This window comes from Aspergillus piperis, assembly GCF_003184755.1.
Source record: "Aspergillus piperis CBS 112811 unplaced genomic scaffold BO85scaffold_1, whole genome shotgun sequence".
Taxonomy (NCBI): Eukaryota; Fungi; Ascomycota; class Eurotiomycetes; order Eurotiales; family Aspergillaceae; genus Aspergillus; species Aspergillus piperis.
The window spans coordinates 731640-758582 of record NW_020291591.1 but is presented as its reverse complement, the minus strand read 5'-3'; the positions used below and the strand labels follow the sequence as shown (position 1 = coordinate 758582).

General features: G+C 50.3%; 9 protein-coding genes across 9 annotated transcripts; 4 read left to right on the top strand and 5 right to left on the bottom strand.

The window, feature by feature from the left end:
* Positions 1-202: 202 nt before the first annotated feature.
* Positions 203-799, bottom strand: BO85DRAFT_482644 (uncharacterized protein; the record flags this gene model as incomplete). The annotated part of the gene is made up of 2 exons (XM_025663117.1): positions 203-669; positions 736-799. The coding sequence occupies 2 exons, from the start codon at positions 797-799 to the stop codon at positions 203-205; spliced, it is 531 nt and encodes a 176-aa protein (XP_025520681.1).
* A 1803-nt stretch (positions 800-2602) lies between these two features.
* Positions 2603-5293, top strand: BO85DRAFT_359502 (PA and RING finger domain protein; the record flags this gene model as incomplete). Its single annotated transcript, XM_025655514.1, has 2 exons — positions 2603-4878; positions 4936-5293. 2 exons carry the CDS (start codon positions 2603-2605, stop codon positions 5291-5293), a joined length of 2634 nt encoding a protein of 877 aa, XP_025520680.1.
* A 499-nt stretch (positions 5294-5792) lies between these two features.
* On the bottom strand, positions 5793-7586 carry BO85DRAFT_7386 (leucine-rich repeat domain-containing protein). The gene is made up of 2 exons (XM_025665631.1): positions 6905-7586; positions 5793-6832 (listed from the first exon to the last, which is right to left on the bottom strand). Exons 1-2 carry the CDS (start codon positions 7498-7500, stop codon positions 5875-5877), a joined length of 1554 nt encoding a protein of 517 aa, XP_025520679.1. The 5' UTR covers positions 7501-7586; the 3' UTR covers positions 5793-5874.
* A 1010-nt stretch (positions 7587-8596) lies between these two features.
* On the bottom strand, positions 8597-9019 carry BO85DRAFT_482641 (uncharacterized protein; the record flags this gene model as incomplete). Its single annotated transcript, XM_025663116.1, has 1 exon — positions 8597-9019. One exon carries the CDS (start codon positions 9017-9019, stop codon positions 8597-8599), a length of 423 nt encoding a protein of 140 aa, XP_025520678.1.
* Positions 9020-12098: 3079 nt separating this feature from the next.
* On the bottom strand, positions 12099-14145 carry BO85DRAFT_494121 (siderophore iron transporter; the record flags this gene model as incomplete). The annotated part of the gene is made up of 4 exons (XM_025663859.1): positions 12099-13158; positions 13226-13568; positions 13648-13918; positions 13970-14145. The coding sequence occupies 4 exons, from the start codon at positions 14143-14145 to the stop codon at positions 12227-12229; spliced, it is 1722 nt and encodes a 573-aa protein (XP_025520677.1). The 3' UTR covers positions 12099-12226.
* A 2654-nt stretch (positions 14146-16799) lies between these two features.
* BO85DRAFT_444094 (uncharacterized protein) lies at positions 16800-17643 on the bottom strand. The gene has a single exon (XM_025658937.1). It carries the CDS (start codon positions 17577-17579, stop codon positions 16986-16988), a length of 594 nt encoding a protein of 197 aa, XP_025520676.1. The 5' UTR covers positions 17580-17643; the 3' UTR covers positions 16800-16985.
* Positions 17644-19011: 1368 nt separating this feature from the next.
* BO85DRAFT_7197 (maleylacetoacetate isomerase) lies at positions 19012-20256 on the top strand. The gene has a single exon (XM_025665614.1). It carries the CDS (start codon positions 19412-19414, stop codon positions 20105-20107), a length of 696 nt encoding a protein of 231 aa, XP_025520675.1. The 5' UTR covers positions 19012-19411; the 3' UTR covers positions 20108-20256.
* Positions 20257-22170: 1914 nt separating this feature from the next.
* BO85DRAFT_482637 (quinate permease) lies at positions 22171-23954 on the top strand (the record flags this gene model as incomplete). The annotated part of the gene is made up of 5 exons (XM_025663115.1): positions 22171-22267; positions 22320-22735; positions 22794-23190; positions 23250-23677; positions 23751-23954. The coding sequence occupies 5 exons, from the start codon at positions 22171-22173 to the stop codon at positions 23952-23954; spliced, it is 1542 nt and encodes a 513-aa protein (XP_025520674.1).
* A 568-nt stretch (positions 23955-24522) lies between these two features.
* On the top strand, positions 24523-26583 carry BO85DRAFT_361867 (GMC family oxidoreductase; the record flags this gene model as incomplete). Its single annotated transcript, XM_025655601.1, has 6 exons — positions 24523-24554; positions 24635-24754; positions 24810-25026; positions 25101-25634; positions 25692-26295; positions 26351-26583. The coding sequence occupies 6 exons, from the start codon at positions 24523-24525 to the stop codon at positions 26581-26583; spliced, it is 1740 nt and encodes a 579-aa protein (XP_025520673.1).
* Between the last annotated feature and the right edge of the window lie 360 nt (positions 26584-26943).

Here is a 26943-nt window from a genome sequence, read left to right as displayed (position 1 = left end):
CCAACCGCTCACAGAATGGTTACAACAAGCGTCGAAGCCAGATGTCAAGTAACTATATGCAAATCAACTCTCAGACTACGCAGTATCTTCGACGAAACCCGATTACTATTCCGCACATAACAAATTACCACATGTCCAACATACACGTGTCATAGGAAGTCAACCTTTGCATTAGACTGATGATACTTGCTTGCAAGTGCCTCTACCATTGATTCCGCTGCGTACCACCAGGGCCCATCGAATGGTATCCCATCTTGCCAGAGTCAAGCCTGCTGGTAGGGCTGAACTCAGAAGATTCAGTGTCCTGGCTGTAGGTATTGTAGCTGCTGCCTCCTGTACGACCACCGAAATCCTGCATCGCTCCACTGTCCATAGCCCGCGATTCATGGCCAGTTCCTGAGCCACCGTATCTCTCTGGTTCATGTCTATAATCTGCAGAACCAGTACCAAAACCACCAGTATTACCATAGTCGTAGGTGCTAGACTGAGATCCGTAGCTGCCGCCGTAGTCACCAGCGGTTCCCGAATCGTATGTGTCCGTCCTGCGCTCGTAGTCGCCAGAACTATAGTTGTCAGAGCTGGGCTGAGAGTTATAGGAACCATCGCCAGGTCCATATCTCTCTCCGCCGCCCGAGTTATAGTCATTGGTACTGGGCTTGTTCCCTTTGCCTAAAACGGTGATAAGTTAGGAGACGAGTAGAGGCAAATCAATAGATAGATCATAGGTATTCGTACGGGAATCGGAATTATGGTGATGGCCAGTCAAGGCATCTTTGACCTTGTGCATGAGATTCGACATCTTGACAAGTTCTAGGTAGAAAGGTGATAACCACTAAAGCTGCTTCGATCTGTGATCAATGCTCCAATACCCCATGTCTTGCGAGGTTAGCACACGTTCAAATAAAGTCCAAGACCATTGTGAACGTCTGGCGGGGTTGGAAGCCACCCAAGCTTGTCACCACAAAGGGCAAGACAATGGAACGAACACCTGCGGGGGATGACGTTTGTACCAAAAACTAAGCTGATGGGTGTGGGATGATGGAGGGAGTGGAAAGCGAGTGTCAGGATGTCATTCACGTCATGCCATTGAGACAGTTCCATCCAGACCATGGGGTTGGCTGGTGAAGCTCCGCAGCACAAGCCACGGAACCCTGGATGGCACGCCACAAATGAACTCCGCTTGTTTCCTTGCAGTCCCACAGGACCGAGAATTGCTGATGTTCTAGATTTCACGGAAGAAGTGATGAAGACGACTGCTTCTTTTTCTTTGGAGCACGTGATTTATAGTTAGTGATGGCTCATCAAGTGGATGATGATCATGTAAGCGACAAGAATGGCACTTGTAAATAATATAGTTAGTTAGTAGACAGATAGACCGTGTTAGCACTGGTTTTACAGAGTGGTTAGGTGGGGGTCCCCCATTGACTCGACATCTTTGTACAAATACACATTCCTGGGTACATGAAACGGACCCCCTGCGTTGTCGATCGCTTTACTGTGTACCCATGAGAAAAAGCACTAAAGTCGAAGTCGACAGTGAATATTGCGCAGGTGTGGGGAATGACGGGAAGGCAGTTTTCATTGATCTGCGGGGGGAAGAATAGAACACTGTGGATTCAAATTAAATTGAGGAAATAGTATTCAGTATTGTATGGTAAAAGAATGGGAGGAGGGTGTGACACAAATGAAAGATGCTGCCATGCCCCCACACCATATAGAAATACAATAATACAATAATAATAATAACAAAAAGGGTCTCGTGAAAGGGAAAGAGTCACGAATCATAGACTATCTAATTTTTAAGTCAAATGTTAAATTGTAGAACTGCTGATGGAATTGGGCAGCCCAGCCCAAAATGCACGGGCGCAGGGTCTGTGACGTAGTTCTCTGTAGGACGAAGATAAGTTCAGGGTGAAAAGGTATGGCGGTTGCCTGACAAAACCTGAGGAAGCCACTAATGAATTAGTTAAGGGAACTCCCCTCCCTCAGGCAGGGAATCAATCCCGTGACTAACTGCCCCCCAAGCCAGAGACTGTCTGACAGGGAAACTACTAACTAACTAACTAATACTTACTGAGGGAGAGACACGGAGGGGACAGAGAAAAGAGGCTGTGCTTGCGTGTCCGGCGACTCGCTCACAAGTTGTTGATCATTCTTTTTGCCTTTCTTCCTCCTCCACATCGTCCCATCCATCCCATTCCCATCCCCATCCCCATTTCCATCCCCTTCTCCCTACTTACCACCCTACTACCGTCCATGTCCCTATTCCTCTTCTCTCCCCGTCATCCTTGTCTGGTTGGCTTCTAAAGTACCAGCCCGTCATTGCTTGACCACGGCGACTTCCTTAACTACTCTACTACTTACTCACTCTCCTTATCATCTTGTTCCTTCGCGCCTACCCTCCTTCTCCCTTCCCGTGCGCTCTCGATGAGTGTCCGTTCTGTTGCGATTCATCGACCGTCTGATTGGTCCTAAGAACATCGCCTTCCTGCACGAAACCCGCTGGCCCTGAGCGTTGATCTTCCTGGGCTTCTTTCCTTCCCGCCCCCCCTCGGCCAAGCAATATCTGTTCTATTGCATATTCCAACACACCCTCTCAACTATGCGACCACCACGTTTGATTGCTGTCGTCTTCTGCCTCATCTTTCTCCCCATCATCCTCACCTTCTTTTCTGCTTTAACCTCCTCGCCTAGGGTGTCCACCCCCGATTCACTCGCTGGTCGAGCGACGGGTCTACACGCCCTCTTCTCCTTCAACATCCCCTCATCCCTGTTCCCGCCGTCCGCCATCATCAGCCTCACCGATGACAACTCCACCTTTTTCCTGGCCCGACCTGCTGCGTTTGGCCCTCTGCTGCCGGATAAGGGACTTAGCGGGCAACTCTGGATTGGCAGTGGCTTTGGGGAACGAACAACCGCTGGAGCGGAAGGAGAGCTAGGATGCTCCGATATCCCGGGTTGGGGCGAGGGAGATGGTCCGAAGTCAGGCGGAGGTGCAGATACTACAACTGGGAAGTCGGGGTCTACTCCTGGAAACGAGCCGACCGTGCCACAAAGCCATCGCCAAGCGATTCCCCAACCGGATATCGACCTGCAGCATGACTCTGGTACCAAAGTAGCACCCCCGGTGACAAATGACGGCACGGATGACCATCTCCACCACCCGCTGCCCGAGTCAGAAGTGTCGGACTCAGGCGCCATGGACAAGCACGGGGAACCCTCTTCGAACCGACAAGCTGCCCATGCTGACATCCAGTCTTTGCAAGAAAGCGCCGAGATCGACGGCAAAGTCGTCCTTCTGAGTAGGGGCGGCTGCGGCTTCTTGGAGAAGGTCAAGTGGGTCCAGCGGCGTGGAGGAATTGCTTTGATTGTGGGGGATGACACCCGAGGAGGCAGCCTCGTCACGATGTATGCACGGGGTGATACATCCAACGTGACGATCCCCGCCCTCTTCACATCTCATACTACGGCACATCTGCTGTCATCCTTAGTCCCCCCGCAAGGGGAGGACTCGGCCGCAGACGATGGATCAGGAACACACACTAAAATCTTCACTCACGGCAGTGCCGGGAAACAACGCATGGACGCTACGGCGACTACCTCTGCCACCGCGTCGCCAACTTCAAGTCACAAAGCAGTAGTTCATGATAGTGCGGTGCCCCCAAAGCAGAAGTCTGGGCTCTTCCACGCTCTTCTGTCATTGTTTGGTCTCAGCAACCATGGGGGACCCGTCTGGTATCCACCGGAGGACAGCCGTCGCCCGCCAAGCAGCGGAAACATCAATTGGATTCTATTAGATCGCTGGGACGAACAGGAGCCATCACAGGACGAGACCGAGCGAAAGACTTCCCGAACGAAAACCGATGGTGTTGCCGAAGACCTCAAAAAGTCAGGTACCTCGTCGAGCAGTACAGACGGTGATGGATTTGTCATTGGTGTGCAGGACTGGAGAGATCCGGACCTAGTAGTTCCGAAGGGCAGCATCCTTCCATCTCCTACCAGTACCACCGACGCCGCCGGGAATAAGGTGCATACCGGCGTCAAGGGCTCGCACCCCACTCCCGCGACCTTGAAGGGTGGCAGCATCACCCCTGGAAGTGGCGAGTATCGCACGGTCGAGAAGTCTAGCGTTGAAAAAGAGTCGAAGATGGAGTACTCCGGCCACAAGTCCGTGTATGATGTGAAACCAGGATCCTCTTCCCAGCGCAACGGTTGGTTTGCCAGGCATTTCTTCTGGGCCACGGACAAACCAGGTCCCAGCCCAAGTTCTAGCGCCCATGGGCCAATCACTCCCATGGACCAGAAACTGCATGATGCGACAACTCAGAACGGCCAGGGTGTGAATGCGGCTGAACACGACGGCTTGTGGGTCACTCTCACGCCCACGAGCATGTCGACCAGTCCTTTCTTCGATACCCTCCTCGTTCTGGTTGTCAGCCCGTTGCTCACGCTGACCGTTGTCTACGTCCTGTTGTTGCTGCGGTCTCGTATCCGGCGCAGACGGTGGCGCGCTCCAAAGTCCCTCGTCGATCGCCTCCCAGTGCGAACTTATCATACTATTGCGAGGTCGACCTCTTCCTCGGAAACAAGCTCGCCACGATCTGTTAGCCCTGGCCCAGTGTCGCCAACCTCGCCATTGTTGGGTGCGAAGAGCCGTTCAGGAGCCCAGCTGTCTCGGTCGCAGCGAGAGTCACATGTCTCGAATGCGAGTGCATCCAGAATGTCGTCATCAAGGAAGGGCAAATCGGGATCCACTCTGTGGCGCCGGAAATACACCGGCCGGCAAGTGGAATGCGTTGTGTGCCTGGAGGAATATGTGGATGGGCAGAGCAGGGTGATGAGTTTGCCCTGCGGCCACGAGTTCCACGCGGAGTGCATGTGAGTAACGATCCTTGAGTCCGTTGTCAATCATGCTCGTACTAACGCTCTTTGCAGCACGCCTTGGCTGACAACCCGCCGGCGAACTTGTCCCATCTGTAAAGGCGACGTGGTTCGGTCAATGTCGCAGAACAAAGCGGCGGAGGCTCACGAGTCGGCAGAGCCGATGAACGAGGAAGAATACCACCCTGATGCAGATTCTCAGCATAGTTCATCCTCAGCGCCGGTGCCGATTAGCGGAGTGAGCGAAGACGAGACCTCGGATCTCGAGCGGCATGCTGGCTCTGAAGCAGGTCTTCTCGAGGGACAAGCATCCTCGGCACCGCCGAGTTGGAGGAACTTTGCCGCACTGAGCTACTCTGCTCTTAGTGGCGATACGATCTGGCATCAGGCGCAGACGGACGGCAGCCGGTGAACTGCGTTGTTGTGCTTTATATTATTAACCGCCCCTGGTTTCATTGGATGTATGTGTTAGTGGAGGTGGGGGTAATATCTGTCTTTGCAGCGTTTCCTTTTGTGAGCAGCATTAGCGATGTTTTTGACACCGTCCTTGCTTGGTTGGCGTTTGATGGATTTTATGGAATTCGTAGCGACATTGGCAGGAACAGGTTCAGTTTCAGTTCTGCACTCGCTTGTAATATTACTAGACCATAAGTCAGTGGGAGGGCTTTCCCATCGATGCTTAGGACGTATGGATTGAACATGAGTTGCAAGTATTCGAGACAAACTGCATCTTTATGACAGCACTCTATAGCTGCGTTGTTCTGATACCACAGGAATGTTTCGATATCACCGCTATCCAAGTAGATGACATCCTTCCTAACCATACACATCCCCCATTCCTCTTTCCAAACAAAACCAGACTACTACTTAAAACGTACACCCCTAACAAAAACATGATCATTTACATCTATCCCATCCATCCATCCATACATACCCACACACACAACAACTTCAGTAACTATTAACTAACTAACTATACATACTTCCCCCCCATCACGACATCAAATCCGGCACACACCCCCAACTACACCCAACCCTCCTAAACGGCAACGGCCTCAACACCTCCCCAGACGCTCTCGGCCCCTTCAACCCATTCTCATACGTACTCACATCCCACCACTCGATCCACTCCGTCCGCGCGAGGACGAATCCCCGATGACACAAGGAACAATTCCGCCCTCCCGCGCTACGAACTTCCTTCGCTTGTCGGAGTAAGCGGGTCATTAGGGCCGGGAAATTCTCCATTTCTTCGTCAGTGATCAGGTCCGGATATGTTGAGCGGGTGAATGATAGGAGGGAGATTTCGCGGAGGGAGGGCACGCGGGAGGTTTGATTTATTGTGGGGGTTTGTTCAGTAGTAGGGACTGGGATTGGGATGCCTTCGGCGTTGTAATATGTGATTGGGCCCGTGGCGACGTGGATGGGTGCCCATGCTTCCTCGGGTGGTGGGCCGTCGTAGGTGATTGATTTCAGGCAGGGTAACTGTTGGGTTTCTTCTTCTTCTTCTTCTTCTTCTTCTTCTTCTTCTTCGTCGTCGTCGCTGGGGACGTGCCATTTGGCGATGGGTTGGTCTTCGATTTGGAGGAGGGGGTTAGGGCGGACGGTGAGGTGTTTGAGGTCGCCTTTGCGGATCAGGAAGAGGAGTTCCCAGGGGAGAGTGGGGAGACGGTTCACGGAGAGGTTGAGTTCCTGGAGGAGAGTGAGGCGGCGGATGGCTGCGGGGATGGAGGTGAGTTTGTTGTAGCGGAGACTGAGGACGCGGAGGGAGTCGAGGTCGAAGATTTGACCGGGGACTTGGGTTAGGGCGTTGCCGGCGAGGAAGAGGCGGAGGAAGGGTTGCAGGGAGGTATAGACGTCTTCGCTGATGGGGGGCTCTTTGATGGTGGGGAGCTTGGTGAGGTGTTGGAGGGGGTGGAGGAGGTTATGGGGGATGAGGCGGAGTGTGAGGCCACTAATGGGTATAGGGTTAGATGTTTGGTTCTAACATGATAAGAGGAGGTGGACGTGTAGGGGGGGGATATACCTCAGGTCAACACTATCCTCTCCTCTCTCGAGACAATCGTTCACGATCCCCCGTGCGACTTGATGCTCGCGCGGTTCTTCTTCGACTTTCCTGAATCCTTGTTGTTGAGTCTGGTTCTGCGGCATCACCGTCTTTGTACCTCCATTCGCATGCGAATTCAACCAATCCTCTCCCAAATCCGCATCAGAAGGCAAGAACCCTGATCCCGGACCAGAATCATAATCATCACTCCCCATCCACACACCACTATCCACCAACCGCTTCTCCTTGAAATCCGCCCGCTTGCGCTTCGCGTCCTTGTCCTTCACCATCTCTCCCCACCAGGTGCCGCGGTACCGGCGCTTCCGACTGACAGGCGCATTATTGTAGTTTTCTAGACCCGAGGCGGGGATGTCATCGCTGGAGAAGAGTGCCGGGTCACTGGAAGGTTGACTGGAGCGGTCGTCAATGAAGCGCGAGGGGAGACGGTGGTGGTGAGCATGGCGGGTCGCGTGACGGGTGTCATTATTGTTGTTATTACTATTGTTGTTATTGTTGTTGGAGGGGTCGCGATGGCGGATGCGCGGTGGTGGGGGGAGGGGGATTTCGTGGTCCATAGTTTATTATTTGCCACTGCTGTGCAATAATATGATGTAGTGGTATGTATTTCTTGGTTGGAATAGCTCGTGTGACGCGATGCGATGCGATGCGATGCGATGCAAAGGAAGTAAGGAGGGGGAAATGAATGAATGATGAATGCGATTGATGCGCTCAGTGGCTTTGGGCTGGATCACCTCACTCGGATCATGACGTCCGGTGGAATGTCGATCGATCGTCGGATGGGATGGATGGAAGAGTTCCGGAAGGATGGGGAAACTCGAGGTCCAGAGGGAAAGCTGGATTCTGATTGATGTTGGGTGCTGAGACTAAAGTTGTTTACGAGACGCGTCGCGGTGGAGCGGGGCGGTCGGTCTCCGCTTGATAACTTGACGGTGAACTGATTGACTGATTGACTGATTGATTGATTGATTGATATTGATTGATAGCTACCCGGGAGGCCCGGATCTGCTCGATTAAATTATTTGCTCTTCATGCAATCTCATTCAATTATTGTATGTAGATCTTTCTCTCGTTGAATCCTAAATCTAGATCAATGTTGAGAAGTCTTGAATTGGACTAGACTGGCTGCGGCTGCCTCTTTCAGGGGCAATCGCATCAAAGGTACCACTCTTGAAAGCGCAAAAAACAGGTACATTTACAAAGAAACGCTTATGAAGCCTGCCAGCTCAACTCAATAAATATTATCGATTATCTACATACTACCAGCATAAGGCACATCGGTTCACGCAATTGATTGGGTCGACCCTATACAAACACTATGCACAGCTTCCATCACGGCCGAACCCCGAAGCGAAGTCAAAAAGTAAAAAAGGTGTAGAAATAAAGTCCATCCCAACTGCGGTATTCCACCAGCAGTCAAGCCATCAACTCGTCAAATCCGAAACATCATAAGGGGTATAATCAAGAAAGTATCCGTAGTAGATAGGCCCATTGTCCCGAGCACAGTCGATCACAATGTCCCGTGGAGAATCAATATAGGCGGTCGAAGCAGAGAATAAAAATGTTTGAAAATCGAGTCATGGTCGAAGACCATTCCTCTCAAGGTTCCAGCGCGTGAAGAGTATGCGACAAAGCCGGCAGCGCTGGATTGACTTAGAGCGCGCCCAGGATCAGCGCCATAGATCCTGCGACCAGAACAGCAGGCATCTTGGCGACCATGCCGTCGGCTCCGGAAGTGCCAACAGCAGGGGAAGTAGCAGCAGCAACCGAGGTGCCGGCGGGGATGCTGGAAGTCACGGTGACGGAGGCGAACGACGAGGAGGCAGGCGCAGAGGAGCTGGCGGCGGCAGAGCTGCTGGCGACCCGGCTGCTCGAGACCGCGTGGCTGCTCGGAGTGACGAACACCGAGGAAGTCGAAGGCGCCACGCTGCTAGGAGAGGTCACGGTGTCGACGTGGACCAGCGTCGCGGTGACATAGTTGGTCACCGTCGAAGTACTGGTGGTGTCGGTTTCCGCAGCGACAAGCTGGGAGGCCATCAGGCACAGGACAGAGGAGGCGAGAGTGCTGAACTTCATTGCGATGAGTTGCCGGTAATTCCGATTTGTTCAACTGAAAGATTTTCGGGCTGTGGATATGTACGTTGTCGCAAAAAGGCTCTGGCAGAGACTGCGCGAGTAGATCAAACGAGTGACGAAGAAGACGCAAAAGAGTGAGCGTCGAGAAGAGCAAAAGCTAGCGAGGGTAAAAGAACGTGGGGAGCGCTGCTCGAGTCAAAGGATTGTGAAACGATGCGATGTCTGAAGACGCGCCGAAGGGGGAAAAAGGAGGACGAGGGGGGGTGGACTAAATATGAGCCCCAGAGTGCCAGAGGGTCCGTTTGGACCCAACCAGTCAAACTCGAACCCTCACGAGCGCTGCCCCGGAAAAACTGCTTGACGAGTCGCAAGGGGCACATCTCGCCTGCCTATTGGCCTGGGGCACATTGAGAATGTGACGGGGGGCATTGTTCACGTCGACACGCCGTCAGTCGGTAAACAAATCACCCGGCCACGTTACTCGCCAGCGCATCCATTGTTGCGCTGGCGGCGCCTGGCTGAGGCCCGGTCGGTGTGTGCCTGACTCCTTTTCAAGCGACGATCGCCAGTGTGCGGTGCTTGGCCGAGGATACGGTCTGCTCTAGTGAACTCACTAACTGGTAGCGGCGTGAGGAGCAGCACACTGGATTGGCTTCGGTTCCTGAATTCTAGTGGGTGGTCAGCTGGAGTCGCCTGAAGATTTCTTCCTCCACAACCGTTCGGCTGTGGCTCTTGGGAGCCGTGGTTTGTCACCACAGGATGCCATGCCTTTGTGTCTTTCATTTCACACACTCACCACGCTTCCGTTTCTCCTCACTGCCCCCTGGCTTGGGAATTCTAGTTTTGAGACCATCTGAAACTTGAGTGATTCGGAATTTAGCGGTCGATAGTCTGGGTTGGTATCCCGTAGCCAGTGCTGAAGCTGACGGTGAAAGACCCCCTGATGGGAGGGATGGCAGCGGATTCGGAAAGGAGAGCCGGCAGAAAGAGAGACAAACTCCACTGGTTCGTTCCTGACTAGCGAACGCTGCATCCACTCACCATCCACTTGGTGGCCCCAATGACTCTCGCATTTCCCTCTCAACCGCTTCGCCAAACTCCGGCCTATCCCGCTAGTCCTCTCTAGTCCGGTGCAGGAACCAAGGGACCATTGTGCCCTTGCAGCCGCAATTAAACTCAATCGTTGCGCATTTTTGAGCTGCAACTTCGCGCCATACGTATATGAACACTCTGGCCCCGGCTGCGATTGCTTGCTTCGCTCAAATGTCCGCTTTTCCGGTAAGTTCTAGAGGCATCGGTGTGTGAGCTAATACTAGCATGTCCGTTTCGATGAGGTACATATGCTCCTATAGGGGTTGCCGCGTCACCCTTCCGACCGATATTATGAAGAGCTCTCCAAACAGGGCATTGCGATATATGGAAAAGAAAAAATTCTATTCAGCATTAATTTATGGAGTACCTGCATGGAAATACCACCAAAAACCAAAGACCAGTCCGGGCACCACTCGGGATAGCCCCTGATGCCGTACTGGTGAGAATACTTCTCGTGGAATGACTGCTCGTATAAGGGATCAAGCTACTCAACAAGGGCCTTTTTCCGGTCGGCTATGTCCTTGTGTCTGCTGATGCCAAGGTGGGGGCCAAGCAGTACGTAGCACTGTCTATGAAGCCGTCAGTGAAGTTAACATCCGTCGTAGCGGTAGAGAACTATGACTTGTAGAGATGATTGTAGCATCATTTTCACTTCGAGGGTACTATCTGGCGGTAGCATACGAGAATGTGCCAGAGGCGCAAATCCATTCCCAGGCTCATCTGCAAGGAGAATGCCCAGCTGATCGTAAGGCTGAGCATTCGATCTAGCCCCATTTTACGTGCTTATTGAGAGCGAATACGATGTCGATCTGATTCCGCCTTGCTGAGCGCCAGCTGCTGGAACCCTCGGTGTGACCCTGCCTGTTGCTTCCCTTCATTTTCTGGAACGTTATCGGTCATTGGCAGGGGTTGAGGGCCAATCACGATGCCCTGATACAGACAAATATGTCTCGCTGTTATTCGCAACAACAGCTATGCCAGGCCCCTTAGAGGATAAGTGATGAAAATGTGGGTAAGAAGATGCGCTATGGTGCGGTTATTGACCGGGGTTCTCTTCAGATTCTGACTGTGGTTGGAGTAATTCTCTGTCAAATTGTCTGCTTAAAACTGTGGGGGTCTCTGAACCCTCACAAACGCCAAGGCAAGAGTACTTTGAAGGCGGTTGTACTCATTGGGATAGTACTGCATAGCACTCGACTCGGCATATATATATATATATATAGCAATAACCCCTCTTCCCATTACAACATCGTGAGCCATATGGCTCTCTACAAGTAGATGAGACACGAACCGAATAAGTCAGGCAGCAAATTCCAGCATTTCTACATCCTACTGCTTATAGACAAGATCTATCATTCCTGAGGCTAAGGCTCAGACTTGTCAGAAGCACTCATGCGATTCCGAGTACAAAGCCTACTCTTCACATTCAGCTTGTTTGGACTCCATTTACGAACAGGAAGTCGATATATTTTCTAGTCAATCGCATACTTGAGACCTCCTCTCCCCCATCATGCCATAAATTCCGCCCACTTGGGCTGCTAGTACCTCAATATCCGCATCTACATGTCTTTCTTTGATTGAATTAATTCTAACCGTCAAAGGCACTGAGTGTACAGACTTCTGCTTCTCGACTTATGGCTGCTCCGGGGTGACCATATCGGATATTACTTTGAGGGATTTTACAGCATATTCGCGGGTCAATTGTATTCCGCAATGCGAGTGGTATCAATAATGTATTGGCGGGATCGAAGTGTCGGGGTGTCACCAGGGATAGTAGGGTTGCTCCGAATGGCGCGAAGCACAACCTATCTAATGTTCCATGAAGATTGAATGCAGCCAATATGCGGAAGTCGGTGCCTGATGGTGTGGGTGTTGCAATGCGTGATGCAAAGTAAATGAACAAGAAGCAAGTATAAAGACTAAATGTTTAGTTTCTGTAAGGGAAAGAATATCTTCTATCAACCCAGTCAAGCTCGTGAATTAATAAGTACTAACTATGCATGCCTCAATTATAGCGATAACAACTCAAAAGATTAACATCACAGGTCACAAGAAAGCAAATACCTGACCCCAAACACATTATATACAAAACCCCCTTTTTACCATTGAACCCGTCTAGAACAGGACCTGCCTCACATCCTTATTATCCTTAATCTTAATATTCTTCATCATCAACACCCACGCAATCGACAACGCCATGACCGCCGTACCCGCAATCATCATGTTCCGCTGACTCCAAGCATAAGCGTTCTGAATCGCAATTCTGGTCTCCGACCCAACCGGATAACTCAATTGCACGTCCAACGACTCATAAATCTCCTCCCACTGATCCTTCGTCTCAGCGGGCAACAGCTCCCTCAGCTTCTGAGGAAGGGTATTAGTCCAAATAGCACCAGAGACACTAGCACCGACAGCACCACCAAGGTTACCGAAGGTGCTCAGCAACGCCAGCATAGCAGCGTAGTCTTCATGTCTAGACGCCGCCAGGACAGCAACCTGCTCAATGAGAATCAAGGTACCACCGCCAACAGCCAGGAAGATCTGGCACATGCACATGTATCCGATGTTGAAGCCGGGCTGGCGGAAGTAGATCATCAGGCCGCTGGCCAGGAGGTAGAGCGGGACAGCCCACATGAGCAGCCACTTGAAGCGGCCGGTGACGCGGATCAGGTATCCGCAGCCGATCAGCCAGATGGGGTCCATGAGGTCGAAGATGGCGGAGATGTATCCGGCTTGGGTGAGGCTGGTGTTGTAGACTACTTGCAGGAAGGAGGTGAAGTAGCTGGCCCAGCAGTAGTAGGAGACTTGGTAGGTAATATCCAGGAGGCAGGCGCCGATGACGGTGCGGTTGGCGATGAGGTGGTAGGGAATGAAGGGCTTGGGGGCACCCCAGCGTTCGTAGGCGACGAAACCGACGAGGACGAAGAAGCCGACAACCATCATTGCGATGATCTTGGCGGATTTCCATTCGCCCTCGGTATTGCCGGCGATGTTGAATGAGGTGAGGAAGAGGATGAGTCCGCCGATCATGAAGAAGATGCCGATGACTGGTTGGGACGAATATGTTAGTGGGGGGGATCGAGGTAGTAGGGAAGTTTTGGGGAGAAGGCTTACTGTCAAACTCGATGATGTAGAACCAGGTGCTCTGCCACCAGGTGCGAGTGCTTCGCGGCTTGTATTCCAGGCGTCCCTCCTTGTCTGCCTTGCGCTTCGCCAGTTCCCAGGTTATGACTAGAGGCATTGCGACGATCGGGAGGATGATGCAAATGGTTCCGTAGGCCCAGCGCCAGTTGGTCTCGTGGAATTGGTTGGAGAGGGGAGAGCCAGCAAAGGCAGTGATAATGTAGGGTGAGGAGGTGAAGGCATAGGCGATACCTCGATTGCGGAGCGAGGATGTATCGGAGGTCATCACATCGACACAGAAGATAACACCGGTGAAACCCACAGTGTAGAATGCCTGGTAGTGTCGGGTGGTTAGTATCATTGGGCATACCCATTAAGAGAGCAATCTCGTGTACACAGAGGGTAGAACTCACCTGAGCAGCACAGTACGTGGCAATGTTGTTACAGCCAGCCATCATAATCAAGCCCATGATAGCAATCAACACCATGATGCAGACACCCAGAGTACGATCCCACAAGTTCAGCACCTTGGCAATAGGCATGACACAAGCAGCACCCATGACACTGGTAATGACAGTGATGACAGTGAGCAACGAGTGCTCCGAGAAGTCACTGGTGATATACGCGGAAAGGTTCGCGGTCAAGCTGCTGTTCAATCCGTTGACGAAGTACAAAAGCCACATGCTATACACTGTTCAGCAGTCGCTCGGAAGGAACACAAATCAAGCCACTCACGAGGCATAAGTAATGATCAGAGATTTCTTCGACCAAGAAGCAGTAACTGCTTCAGCGACGCGAACACCATCCTGCTTATCCTGATCATCCTCGACAGGCTGCTGAGGAGTATCGGGATCCAAAGAGATCGGATCCTCACTGACCCCGGTAGTGGTGGGAGGCTTGTCAGTGGCCATTTTGGAAGGGAAAAGCACAGCGATATGCCCAAAGCGCCTATATCATCAGTGGTAGGAGAAAGTTTCAAGAACTGATCGGCATCGAGGGAAGGATATGCGCCATGTTATAAAGGCTTAACATGGGACGATGAATTCTTCGCCTCCCACGCACGTCCCACACCATCCCAAAGCTTTCCCAGACTCCAATTTCCTGAGCGACCAACGCGAAAAGGAATTTGCGCTGGCTGTGGGTGCTGGTTCAGGCTTACAGTGGTAGTGGAACTCTAGGCAGTCTTGTCCTCTTGGCAAGCTGGCGACACCCCGTTCCACTTCGGATCAGATAATTCTCGCAGCTTGTGTCAGTGTGGTTCCATCACGAGAATCTTCCCCAAAAGTTTGTCTGCAAAAATCGTTGGTTTTGCCACATTTACATACATCTAGATCATTGAATCGAGCTCACGATGATTTCATTTAGTATGTTGTAGTAGCCTCCTAATGCTGGTGTAAGGGTCTGGTGTCCCTGCTCCACTTAGACACTCCTCCCCTAATTTGTTTCCTGGCTCCTCATTGCACCATGACGCCTTCTAGCCCCCACTGTTCCGCGACTGCTGGTGGTCTGCTGTTTTGCCGCGGGGCCCGAAAGGACCCGATTTCCAACGCAATGATCTTGTTATGGTTCCTAGTGACGGTGACAAGCGGGCCGTGATAACATCGAGACCCACGGACATGGCACTGATGATGGAAGATAAGATGGATAAGAATTCAAGCTGGATTTTGAGGGCAGAAAAGAAGAGACCAAGGAAGATAAGTTGGCCTTCAATCTCGGTAATGCATGTCATCCATGCAAGAAGATTGCAAGAATCCCATGAGAGGACATGATCATCATCATCATCACCACCACATAAGCCAGGGGTGAATATGGGCCAGCTCCTCCCCTCCCCTCTCCATCGGAAAAAACCCGGCCTTTTCCCGCAAGAGCAAAACCGCACCAGCCGCACCATAAAAAAACCCAACCCTTCCAGCCTGTTTTTAACGAGGGGGGGCCCGGTAAGGGAAAGGTTCCAAAACAAGCCTAGTCAAGCCCGAAATATACTTGGCGGTGCCACTAAACCTTATTCGCCGTATCTTATCTGATTTCGTATCGCACAATACCAGATCGAAACACACACTGCGTGAAATCCCCGGCACCAAATCCACCCAGGAGTTCCCTCGAACCATGCCAAATTTGGATACCATTTAGGCCGGGGGCGCTAATAACCTCTTTCTCCTACTCCAGAAAATACCTCCTCCCCAGCGGAACTTACTAAATGGCTGCCTAAATCTCTGCCATGGGTTAATCCCCACATGGGAATATTCATGTTTTCCTCTCACCTCCGGAGATTGATAACGCATGACTCACTCGTGACCTACAGCCAAGAAGTAAGCGAGGTGTGGATCACGTTGTGCGTAGGAATGCGCTCTTGGCATGTCCTTGGCGGGTTGGAAGAGCTTTTCCGCCGTTAGCTGATGCTGGGCATCGACTGGTGGAATTGGGATTCTGTGGAAGGCATACGTAAAAGTAGACGCTTCAACTAGTAGTCCAGAGAAGATCTTTTGGGCTGGACATATACGAGCTGGGATGCTACGTAACGGGGTTGAGTCATGGTCTGTGAAATGAAATCTGCGCTTCCAGAGATCGGACAAGCAGAAGCAGGAAGAGGGCAAAGCATAATTTCCGAGAGGACTCTCTAGCAGTAGTCCTGAGAAAAATCTCCTGTATGCACGTGGCAAGCATTCTGGCATGCTATACTTCGCACTAACCTCAACAGAACTATACCGCTCAGACGGCCATGTCCGCCCAGATCGCAGATGCAGTCAGTCCACTGTTGGCACAGTGGAGCTACACGATCATTACCATGGCTCTTAGTTTCCATTGCCGCTGAACAATATTCGAGTAGAAACCGTAAGGTGGATGTGGCCTACACGTAGAGAGGCCTTAATCTATTCGGAAATGTCATTAGTCGTCAACTCCTCGTCCAATCTTCAAGGTCAAGCCATTCAGCTTCAGGTGGCCAAAACAGTCAATATCCCTGTAGGGTTGATACAGCTAAGCAAAACTAGTAGAAATAAATGAACAGCTCTCAGCCGCTCAGACTATGGCCAGCCTAGCTCCTCAATATAGGCGCCAACCGCGCTATAAGGCGGTACCTGAAAGAAGGCGCCACACCATCAAAACCTGTTATGGCCCCCTAGGACCGGCGAAGGCCATATTACTGGCTATTATCCACGAAACTAGTGTCTCTGAAAACGACCTAGGGGCTTTGGCGGAAGGAATAGCTCAGGAGATCTCCGAACTCGATATAAACTTGTCATTGGCGCCGTTATCGGCCTTGGTTTATTCGCCTTTGGATTCTGGTTTATTGTGTGAGAGAAAGCCAAGAATAAGAGACGTAATCCTCGCACTATAGTAATGGCATTCTATCTAGTGTGGGAGGTCAGTTGCTGCTTAGACGTGAGGTAACAGGTTAAGGGGTGGCTCGTGTACTAAGACTCTCACATTGTTTGACATTATGAAAGCAGAGCCTGCATGATAGGAAATAGGGGGAAAGAATTACTTCAAATGTTTTCATTATTTTATTTTCGGATTGGTTGCATGATGCTGACTTGTGTTTGTTGGAATCAGGTCATTTCTGTTCCCTGGCTTATAATTCTGACTATACAACCCGACTCTTATTCTTAGGAATGGAGGTAAGTAGCCTCTCATGGCCAGAACATTCAACAATTTCATGGTACCCATTGGTCTTGAATGATGCTGAATTGTGTGGTAAAAAAGCCTTGTCTTAATCAGGTAGACCACCCTCCTCCTCAGCCTTCAACTTCATCTACACAAACCCTTCCATCTCCGCCCTCCCATCAGGAGTCAAGAGCTTGACCCGATCGCTTAATTTGCCATCCCCAAAGTACCTCCGATCGATCTTAGCCCAGTATATCATATCGAATGCCCAGCTCTTTCTAGCAGCGTAATTAAGCCAGAAGTCACCACTTTCCCAACTTCTCAGCATATATCCTGACAGTCGATCGCTCTCTTTCATGATGCCTCGGTCAATTGCTCCTTGGTCTTTGTTCTTCAACACTTTCAAAAACACCGGCAGCACCTTCTCATATCTTGCTGTCCAATCATCTAAGCACTGTTTCCAGAGTAGTAACCAGAATGGCGGGCTATAAGCAAACCCTGTGGGGGCTGCGTAGGTGAACTCCCAGTCCACCACGCCGTTCATTTGATGTTGGGCATTTGACAGACCGTTTCCAGGTCTGAGGTCATCGCAGAACAATTTGACAGGACCAGCGTTGTCATTGCACAGCTGAATTTCGCGAGTGATCTTGCGAAACAGACAACGTGCGATGTACTTGGTTCGACAATCTTCCGCGGAGTCGATCGCGTCGTTTCGTTGGGAAGTAAAGTGGATCATGTGCATCTCAGCTAGTGCTTGATAGTAGGACGAGGCTGTTTTGAACGTGCTTTGGTGAAGTAAGTCTGGAGAGACTCCACACAACTGAACGAGCTCGTTTAAAGGTAAGCGGACGATGCTTGACTACCCACGTATCATCGATTTCATCATCCTCATTAGCTTTACCGATGCAGTCTATCTCGGCAAAAGAATGCTTCGAGATACCTGCAACATGATATCTACCATCTGACCATAAACACATTCAAGTCTCTCTTGCGAGACGTTCGGGTCTAGCATCGGTCTCTCATCGCGTGACCGGCCCGGTACATAGAGGGTATCATTGAAGTCGCCTTCGTTGCTAATATGCTCCATTATGATAAAAGGTCCTAAACCCTTTGGGCTTTCCTCGATCTTGCCATAGTGAAGGATGTGGGGTATAGGTAGACTGGTAAAATATTCCAAGGACTGCACAACTGCCACTTCGCGCTGAACCCTTTCCTCGGGGAACATGGGAGCACCCGGGCATGGGAATCGAATGACGGCAGAGCCTCAATTTTCAAAAAAGCAATCGTAACCAGGCATTGAATGATCCTCGTTTGGGAGCGAAAAGCTCTTCGGGGACTCCTCCTCTGTGCTTGTCAATGAATCGGCCTATTTCTCGGAGAACGTCTGTTTCGAAAAAGCTTTGTGTCTCCAGGGCGCGAAAGTCCTGTCGCGTTTGTCACATAAGGTGTCGTCGTAGTCTATGCATTGGGCTTCGAGGATGGGAAGTGGCGGAGCTGGGGATGTTGGATGTATGTGTGTTTGGTTGTCCATTGGCTCTGTGGTAATGGGGATAGAATAGAAGTAATGAGTAAGGTGATATTGGTTTTATACAGGAGCCATTTTCCAGCTAAGCGCTGAGGAGTTTGTGCAATTCAGTGACCTATATCTGTTATCGGACCAATCACATTACGCGGCGTAGAGTGGTGATTGATCATGTCAAGCTATTGAAAGTCATTATAACATTCAGAAATTTGTTAGTACTCTTCTACTATAGCTATTGGTCTCTTGTCTAGATAGCGCATCAATATGTCGCGCCTCATCACCACTGAAAGAAGCTCTCCTGTTGGTAGGTAATGGCGTTATGCGCTTTAGATAGCTATAGGACTAATGAAGGATAATAGTACATTCCATCGTGCGAATACGGGATATAGGCAGAGATTAAATGACAGGCACAGATTGCAAACGCAATAAACACAAGCATAGTGCCTCGCGATGATGACACTTGCAGATTGTTTGAGCCACGTGCTAGTCAGCAGGATGCCTCCCGCGTGTCAGATAGAAAGCTTAAGGGGCTTTGGATCCTTGGCTGGCCTGGCCGCCTTTGGTATACATATTCTGTCGTATTAAGAAACGCTATCTGTAAAACAAATAGGCTTCGGCACATGTAAGATCGCATAGAGCACTTTAGATCAGCTATCTGGCTTACCAGTTGGGTTTCTGATAGTCGGAACTCCAGACAACCCATAATGGGTGGTATTTCATCGTTTGAGTATAGGTAGCATCTAAACATTTCGTGTTGACTACGCGATAAGCAAGACGCTAGTCATCACCAGACAGCCGTCGGGCTACCGTAGGCCTAGCCAGCCTAGGGCTTACGCACGCTCTTCCTGGCTCATGGTAATTTCGGTTAGGCCCTCTTGGTAGGAATTCTTATTCTGCTGAGGACATCTGTCAACATTAGCGACGTTTCTTTATAAGTATGTGACGACAGCTTCGTTGGAATTCATCTTTCCTACACTTTGTCGACTTGCCTCATCACATTAGTGGCATCAAGCGCATTTGAATATACAAGATTCAATCCATCGGCGGATAATATGCAAAACCAAGATACCTTTGAGCTGTACTCGTTCTGGTGTTCCTCATGCTGTCAGCGGATCATAATCACAGCTCATCTCAAAGGCATCACGCTCAAATATAATTATGTCGATCTGAGCGCAAGAGGACATCATGACGCAAAATACAAAGATGAACTGAATCCAAGTGCTAGTGTGCCGACCTTGGTTGTGCATCACCCCGACGGCACCAAGACCATTATCAGACAATCCATGACAATCCTCGAGTACTTTGAGGAAAGATTCCCGAACCAAAGCCCTCTGCTGCCACCTGTCTCAGCTTGGCAGGATCGCATCAAGGTACGCGACCTAGTCAACATCATCGCGATCGATGTTCAGGCGCCTACCAATTCCCGGATTGCCAAGCGTGTCAGGTCCGTGCGGGATAACGTGGAGGATCAGGTCAGCTTCGTTAGGCAGGCATTCACAGACGGCTTCCAGGCGTATGAAGCCCTGATCTCCGCATCCAGCAAGTTTTCGTTCGGCGATGAAGTGTCACTGGCCGATGTTGTGTTGGTTCCCGCGGTCGATCAGGCATTGATGTACAAAATGGATTTGGACTTCGTGCCCAATCTCCTCAGAGTCTATCACTCACTAAAAGAGCTAGAGGCTTTCAAAGCTGGAGATGGAAAGAACCAGGGTGATACCCCGGAGCAGTTCCGGGCCGCTTCCCAGTAGCTCTGGCCAGTAGGCGGAGAGTCCCATTCGGCGGGTCCTATATGCATCTGCCGGGACACGTTTGTATATACCATATCTGCCGCACGATGAGTTGATAATTCTGTAACTAACTGAACAGTTCCAATGGCGAATAGATAATTTAATAGAGTCCTAACAAAAAGGAAGAGTTGTGGTGATTGGAGCGCTATTGGCGCGACGTAATGGATCTGACCTATCCAACTTGAAGACAAAGCTAACGAACATTATGCATGATTGTTACTTCTTGGCGTGTGCAACTCGAACCGAGTCTTAACGTGGATCAAACTGCAAGCCTAGCAAATTTCAGACTCAGCACGAAACGGTTGACAGTTGAATCTGAAGTCTGGCCCCTGCTGCTTGGCGCGCTTGAGATAGGACTTGTTATCATAGCAAGATGACACGGTTTTGTGTGACTTCGCAGAAATTGTGTCGTAGGATTGTAAAGCACATTGAATGCCATCGAAAAAGCAATAGCATATCAACCATTTTCCTATTATCTGTCGGCTTCAGGTATGCGGAACGTTGCTGCTGACCTCGGTCTAGTAGCACAGAATTCAGGCTAGAGGGCTTCTGCAGGTAGAAGCATGGCCCTGATAGTGCTTTGTGTATTTTCTTCAAGCAAACGCCTGATGTCACCGCTTTCCAGAATTGATAGCAAACGTAAGAAACCGATATCAGTGCAGTGGATCATATGCTGTTAGTGCTTATTCTCATCCACCAATTCTCCTTCTGGCGGTCTATAATTGTGTAACCCGAGCTGCCATACGTAGATCAAGTCGTAATCAGTGCATGCGCTTCCGAAGAGTGCTCAGACCACACGCAATGGCAGACACTCGAGTCATAAAAATTTGCGATGATCATGTTCGTGGCGCGGGGTAAGCAACGCTGGATATAGTATGCCAGAGAGCCTCGCACCTCGGAAAGCCCACGATTATTCCCCACTGACCTAGTATTCCGATCGCGAAAGTTTAAGGGGTCCGGTTGGTTGTCTTGGCAAAATGGAAGATCATCTTCGGTAAAGGTGTGGTATCATAACTCCCATATCTCATGTCTAAAAGTATGTGTGACGAGGCCGAAAGGAAGAGAACTGAGTGATGCGACCTGTAGAGTTTTCTAGAGTGGTGTGGAAGCAGATAGATCACTCACGACTAGTCGAGTCGTCCCAATATGCGGTTTCTTCTGACTCGTCTCCGGAGGTAATCAGGGTGGTGCAGGGAAGAAGCCATCATGGACACGTGGTGTGTGATGTTGTTGTTGCCTGCCAGGATTGTTGTGAGTATTATCTCGTGGGGCAAATACTCTCCAAACAATTCTTGCAAGAAGCGGACGCGGTTAAGGCTTCTGGTAGCTGGGAGGAGGAACAGTGGAGGTAAAGATAAGACTGATGTTGGTGACATGCTGATGGAGATATTGCCGCACGAGTTACCTAAAGTTAGCTTTTGACGATCAGCAATGCCCTGGTTATGAGCATGATACAACTGGAGTCATTGCAAAGTTTTGCCCAAGATTATTGTGGTGTCCGTCAAATTCCGAAGTGCGGCCCCTGAAAAGAATAAGGGGTTCACGGGAGAGACATCCGGGGACTCGTCTGGCTCCGACCCGACCAGTACACTGAAACTGGATGGGCAATACATCCTCAGCGATTGGCGGAGAAGTCAGCCTGCAGGGTACTTGGAAAGCTTGCGCAGACCCCGGCACACCATCCGGTTGCATTGGGAAGTGGAAAAGCCAGGTCAGCATGAAGAACAGTGGGAGTGGGTGGGGATGGTTGGCTGTTAGAGAGCGGGTAAGGCTGAAGCACATCCCACTGGCTTTGTGGTACCGGATCCACTACACGCGCTATTCACCCCTTAGGGCCCTCATTCTCTGTGCTGGTTTGTAGGAGAACTCGTGGCTCTTTAGTCACGCCCAAAGAGGGGAGATGAGAAGATTTTCTGTCGCCTGATAAGAAAAATGATTCCTTCCCTTCTTACTCAAGCATCCCTCCACATCATTCCAATGTCCCTCTCTACGCCAACTCTCAGTCTCTGCTTTCTTTTGCCAGGATGCAAGGCCTAAAGCAGCATCTTGCTCTGTTTAGGAAGCTCACCTTTAAGCTCCTATGTGCTGCAATCTGCTTTGGCTTATCGGGCGCTGCCCGGGGTCCGTTGTTCCCCTCCCTTTCCGTGCATCCTGGCGAACTGACTCCTTATAGGTCTTGATTCTGGGCTTATCGCCAGCACTGTGGCGGAACAATCGTTCGTTGACCAGTTTCATCTAGAGGCCGACTATCTCAGTGCATCCCAAAAAGCCAATCGCTTGTCGAACATCACCTCTATGGTCCACATAGGCAGCTTACCGGGGGCTATAGTCGCATTCCTCTGCAGCGAGCGCATCGGAATCCTTTGGACCTTCCGTCAATGTTGCTTGATGTGGATCATTGGTTCTATAGTGTTTATCACATCCCGTGACCTTGGGCAGGTATATGCCGGTCGATTCATAATGGGTCTTGGTATTGGACAGTTTGGTGTAATGGCCCCGATCTACCTCGGGGAGGTGGCACCCAGAGAAATTCGCGGGATGCTGGTAGGCTTATATGGCATGTCAGAATACCTAGGAATTATGATTGGTGTGAGCATAGTGAAAATCTATAATGTAAATACGTGACTCAGCTTACTGACCTTGACAGTATTTTTCAATATGGGGGGCGTCCATTCACATCCCCGACTCGAGTGCGAAGCAGTGGGTTATCCCGCAAAGCGTTCAAATAATGTGGGCAGGCCTGCTACTGATCGCTTCTCTGCTCTGTGAGGAGAGTCCGCGTTTCTTGTGTCGAAAGGACCGTCCTCTGGCAGCACTCCAATCGCTTGCACGACTATGGAACGTGTCACCACTGGATCCGGGAATACATGTTGAGGTCTCAAATGTCAAGATTCAGCTCAAACTTGAGCGTGAGGTGGCATCACGATCAGGTCTGATTGGAGTGCTGAAAGAGCTTTTTGGGACAAAATCCCACTTGAAACGGATCGCCTTCGTGTTCATCCTGCAGTGCTTGGGCGAGTGGTCCGGCCCCAACTCGGTGACTAGTAAGTCTCAGCCCCGGAATTAGCAATGAGCACGCTCGGGCTGATCTGACATACACTAGCATATGCCCCCGAATTATTTGGACTCTTCGGTATTCAAGGCCAGTCGCAAAAACTCTTCACGACGGCGGTCTTTGGTGCTGTCAAGTTTGTATTCGCGCTAATTTCGGCAATCTTCTTGATCGATTATCTGGGCAGGAGGAAGACATTATATATCGGCCTCGTGCTTCAGGTTATCGCACTGACCTACGATTCGATCTTTCTCACTATATTTAGCTCCCTATCTGGTCAGTCGCAAGATGACCCAGCAGTAAGGCATGCTGCCATCGGCGCAATTGTGATGATTTACTTCATCGGCATTGGCTGGGCCCTGGGTTGGAATTCAATCCAGTATTTGATCACCGCCGAGTCCTTCCCACTGGGGGTTCGGATCGCAGGTGTGACTCTCGTTACACTGTGGCACTATGCCAACCGGATCGGCATTTCCAAGGTTGGTTCCATGTATATCCTTGGCGCAGATCGACTGTCGGGATAATATTGACTAGAGATTCCTTCCCTCTTAGGCAACCACGCTGATGCTGCTCGACCACGACTCCCTTACCCCCAAGGGTACTTTTTGGTTTTTCACAGGAATGTCCTTGCTGGGGCTCCTATTCACATGGTGTTTCCTGCCCGAAACTGCTGGTAAGGGGCTGGAGGAGACCAATGAGCTGTATACAGGGGATCGGGGTGGTACAACCCCGCACGACCAAAAGGATGCTAATTAGAGTCGGAAAATGAGCGGAATTTGCCCGCCTCTCTGTACCTACTCAAAATTGAATTTGAATCGCTGGGAACCAAGTGTGGTTATATCCGTTGACAGCCAGGAGGCCGCATATTTCCGTTATTCCTTAAACTAAGGTTTGAGCTATCAAATTACCCCGCAAGCCAAATTGCTCGTAATTCTGCTCGCTGACATAGTAACGATCCTTCTACTCCTCCTTAGTGGGTCGAGTTAATCAATATGCTCCGCCACAGTCGACTTCAAGTGGGGTAAGCTTTGGGATGGTCTGCAGATATCGGTCAACTGCGTAACTCAATTGGCGGAGGAGGTTTCAAGCTAGATGGTAGGTGCTGTTAGAGCGGAATACCATTCCACAATGGCGCTTGTTCTTGCAGCTGTAATGTCAGGTTTTTGCGAAGTATCGCCGCGGAATGAACTCCTGCTACCGGCCATAGTAGCAGTATAAATCCGAACGTGTCCGTATGCCTCTTTCTGCACTACTGAGGAGCTTTCTCACAGTTTGCCTACTATTATTCGAGCCACCTGTTGGCTGCTCGACTGCGGTGCGCAACATGGAGAATTCTTTTGACTACATTATCTGCGGGTTAGTCTCACTTAGTATAGAGTGTGCTTTTTGTCTGGTCTTTGTCTTCACTATGGCTAACTGCTCTCTTCTACACTCAGGGGTGGCACCTCAGGATGCGTGGTGGCCGGTCGCCTGGCTGAGAATCCGCACATAAGAATTCTTCTTATCGAAGCTGGACAGCATAATAAAGATCTCGAAAATGTCCATATGGTTGGCGGGTTCGTACATGCATCACACTCCTAGGAATCGGTCCAACTTTTCTTACTTGATTAGCTGGAGTAATCTGCTCGACTCTACGACAGACTGGAACATTGTCACTCCGCCCATGCCCAACGTCAATAATCGGCAAGTCAAGCTCAGCAGAGGCAAATTCCTTGGAGGTTGCAGTGGCTGCAATGGGACACTTTGCATACGCGGCAGCAAGCAAGATTACGATGATTGGGGTCTGGATGGGTGGAGTGGCAAGGAATTTTTCAAGTACATGCAGAAGGTATGTACCGCCATACCCATTCACCATAAGCAGGAGGGGACTGAGACATTAGAAACTTGACAACTTTTGTCCAGGCCGAAACGTTCCATACTAAACCCTGGTTTAAGGCGTCCGATCAGCATCATGGAAACTCGGGTCCTCTTCACGTCGAACCACATGATCTCGCGCCCATTTCCGAACGCATAATGGACTCTTTCGTTTCGCAGGGCCTTCCATTGGATCCTGACATGTTCACAACTGGTGAGACACCTCATGGGTGTGGTCATGTACCACGGTCAGTATACAATGGTATCCGCACTACTAGCGGAGACTTTGTCACGAATGGCTATCATCGCAACAATGTTACGTTCATGACAGACACCACTGTGGACAAGATACTCTTCAAGAAGACCCCAAGTGGGCCCAAAGCGGACGGTGTCTCGGTGGTAACAGCAAATGGGCGACGGACACTACATGCCAAGAGGGAAATAATTATCAGCAGTGGATCTTATTGTAGCCCTACAATTCTAATGAGGTCTGGGCTAGGTCCGAAGGAAGAATTGCAGAGACACAACATTGAATGTTTGGTCAACCTCCCGGGCGTCGGGAAGAATCTCATGGATCATTTGGTGGGTGCTCTATGGCAGCTTCATCTATAGAATTTGCATCTAACCAGAACCGTCCAGATCGTTTTCATGTTCTACGAGACAGTAAAGCCTGGTCTGACGACCGACCACCACGTCTACCACGGCGACAGTTTTGACAAAACCTATGCGCTTTGGAAGGAGAAGAAAGAGGGGTTTCTGTCAACCTTCCCTTTTGGCTCCTTTGCTTTCGCGCGCCTAGATGATCGTCTTAAGAATGAGCCCCTGTGGAAGAATGCGCCACGACAGCCAGGCCGGGATCCCATGGGTTTGACACCCAATCAGCCGAATATTGAGCTCTTCACTACGGAATGTTACGGTGGTCCTAAACAGTACGATCAATTTCCTATTGATCACAAGTACGCATTCTCAATCATCGCCGAATTGTTCTCGCCTAGGTCTCGCGGTAGTGTGACGCTGAAATCTAAGGATCCCTTGGAGAAACCTGTAGTGGACTGCAACTACCTCGCAGACCCACTGGATCTGCTTGTGATAACCGAAGCATGTAGATTCGCAAATGAGATCATTACCAAGGGCGCTGGGACGAAGGACATCGTGAAAGGCTCTTGGCCTCCTAATCTGACCCACCACACTTACACGAAGAGAGAACAGTGGATACCTTATGTAAAGGAACATGCGACAACTTGTATGCTCCTTTCTTCTATCTGTTGGCACCACTTATACTGATGGACTTATTCTAGGCTACCACGCTGGGGGTACCTGCGCCATGGGCCCAGATGGCGATACCAACGCTGTTCTCGATAACAAGTTGCGTGTTCGTGGCGTGACCGGACTCCGTGTGGCAGATTGTAGTGTCATGCCAACTCTCAACGGAGGACATACTCAGATGCCTGCTTATGGAATTGGCGAGAAATGTGCGGACCTCGTCAAAGAAACGTGGGCATCTCAAGCCCTTAATGTTGCGAAGCTCTGAGGTTTCTTTCCGCATTGCTGCGAACAGTGCCGCTTTGGGGACCGGCAACCGTCTGGTTCTGGTATAGCCGTAGATTTGCTTGAATATTTACGTTATATATATGTCATGAGCTATGACGCTTCTCTCTGATATTAAAGACTTCACTCAGTACTTCCATGGTTTCAAATTCCCACTATCTTTGTTAATAAATAGATCAGACCATCAAATTAGCAATAGAAGATTGGAGCACCGATATGGTTATCATCCAACTCTTCTCAAGCTGGCCAATTCGCAGTAGGTGTATGCGCCAATCATCTTGATGCCTTCAAAGTCGAAAAGGAAGCATCGAATGTATGCGTCTGTAAGATCTACACGATCTAT

What these genes read in the sequence shown, in the direction of transcription:
- BO85DRAFT_444094 (XM_025658937.1), bottom strand. Translation starts at nt 17,579, where the DNA reads ATGCACATGATCCACTTTACTTCCCAACGAAACGACGCGATCGACTCC.
- BO85DRAFT_7197 (XM_025665614.1), top strand. Translation starts at nt 19,412, where the DNA reads ATGCAAAACCAAGATACCTTTGAGCTGTACTCGTTCTGGTGTTCCTCA.
- BO85DRAFT_7386 (XM_025665631.1), bottom strand. Translation starts at nt 7,500, where the DNA reads ATGGACCACGAAATCCCCCTCCCCCCACCACCGCGCATCCGCCATCGC. An exon ending in GAGGATAGTGTTGACCTGAG is followed by an intron (nt 6,833 to 6,904) that starts GTATATCCCCCC and finishes TATACCCATTAG; the next exon opens with TGGCCTCACACTCCGCCTCA.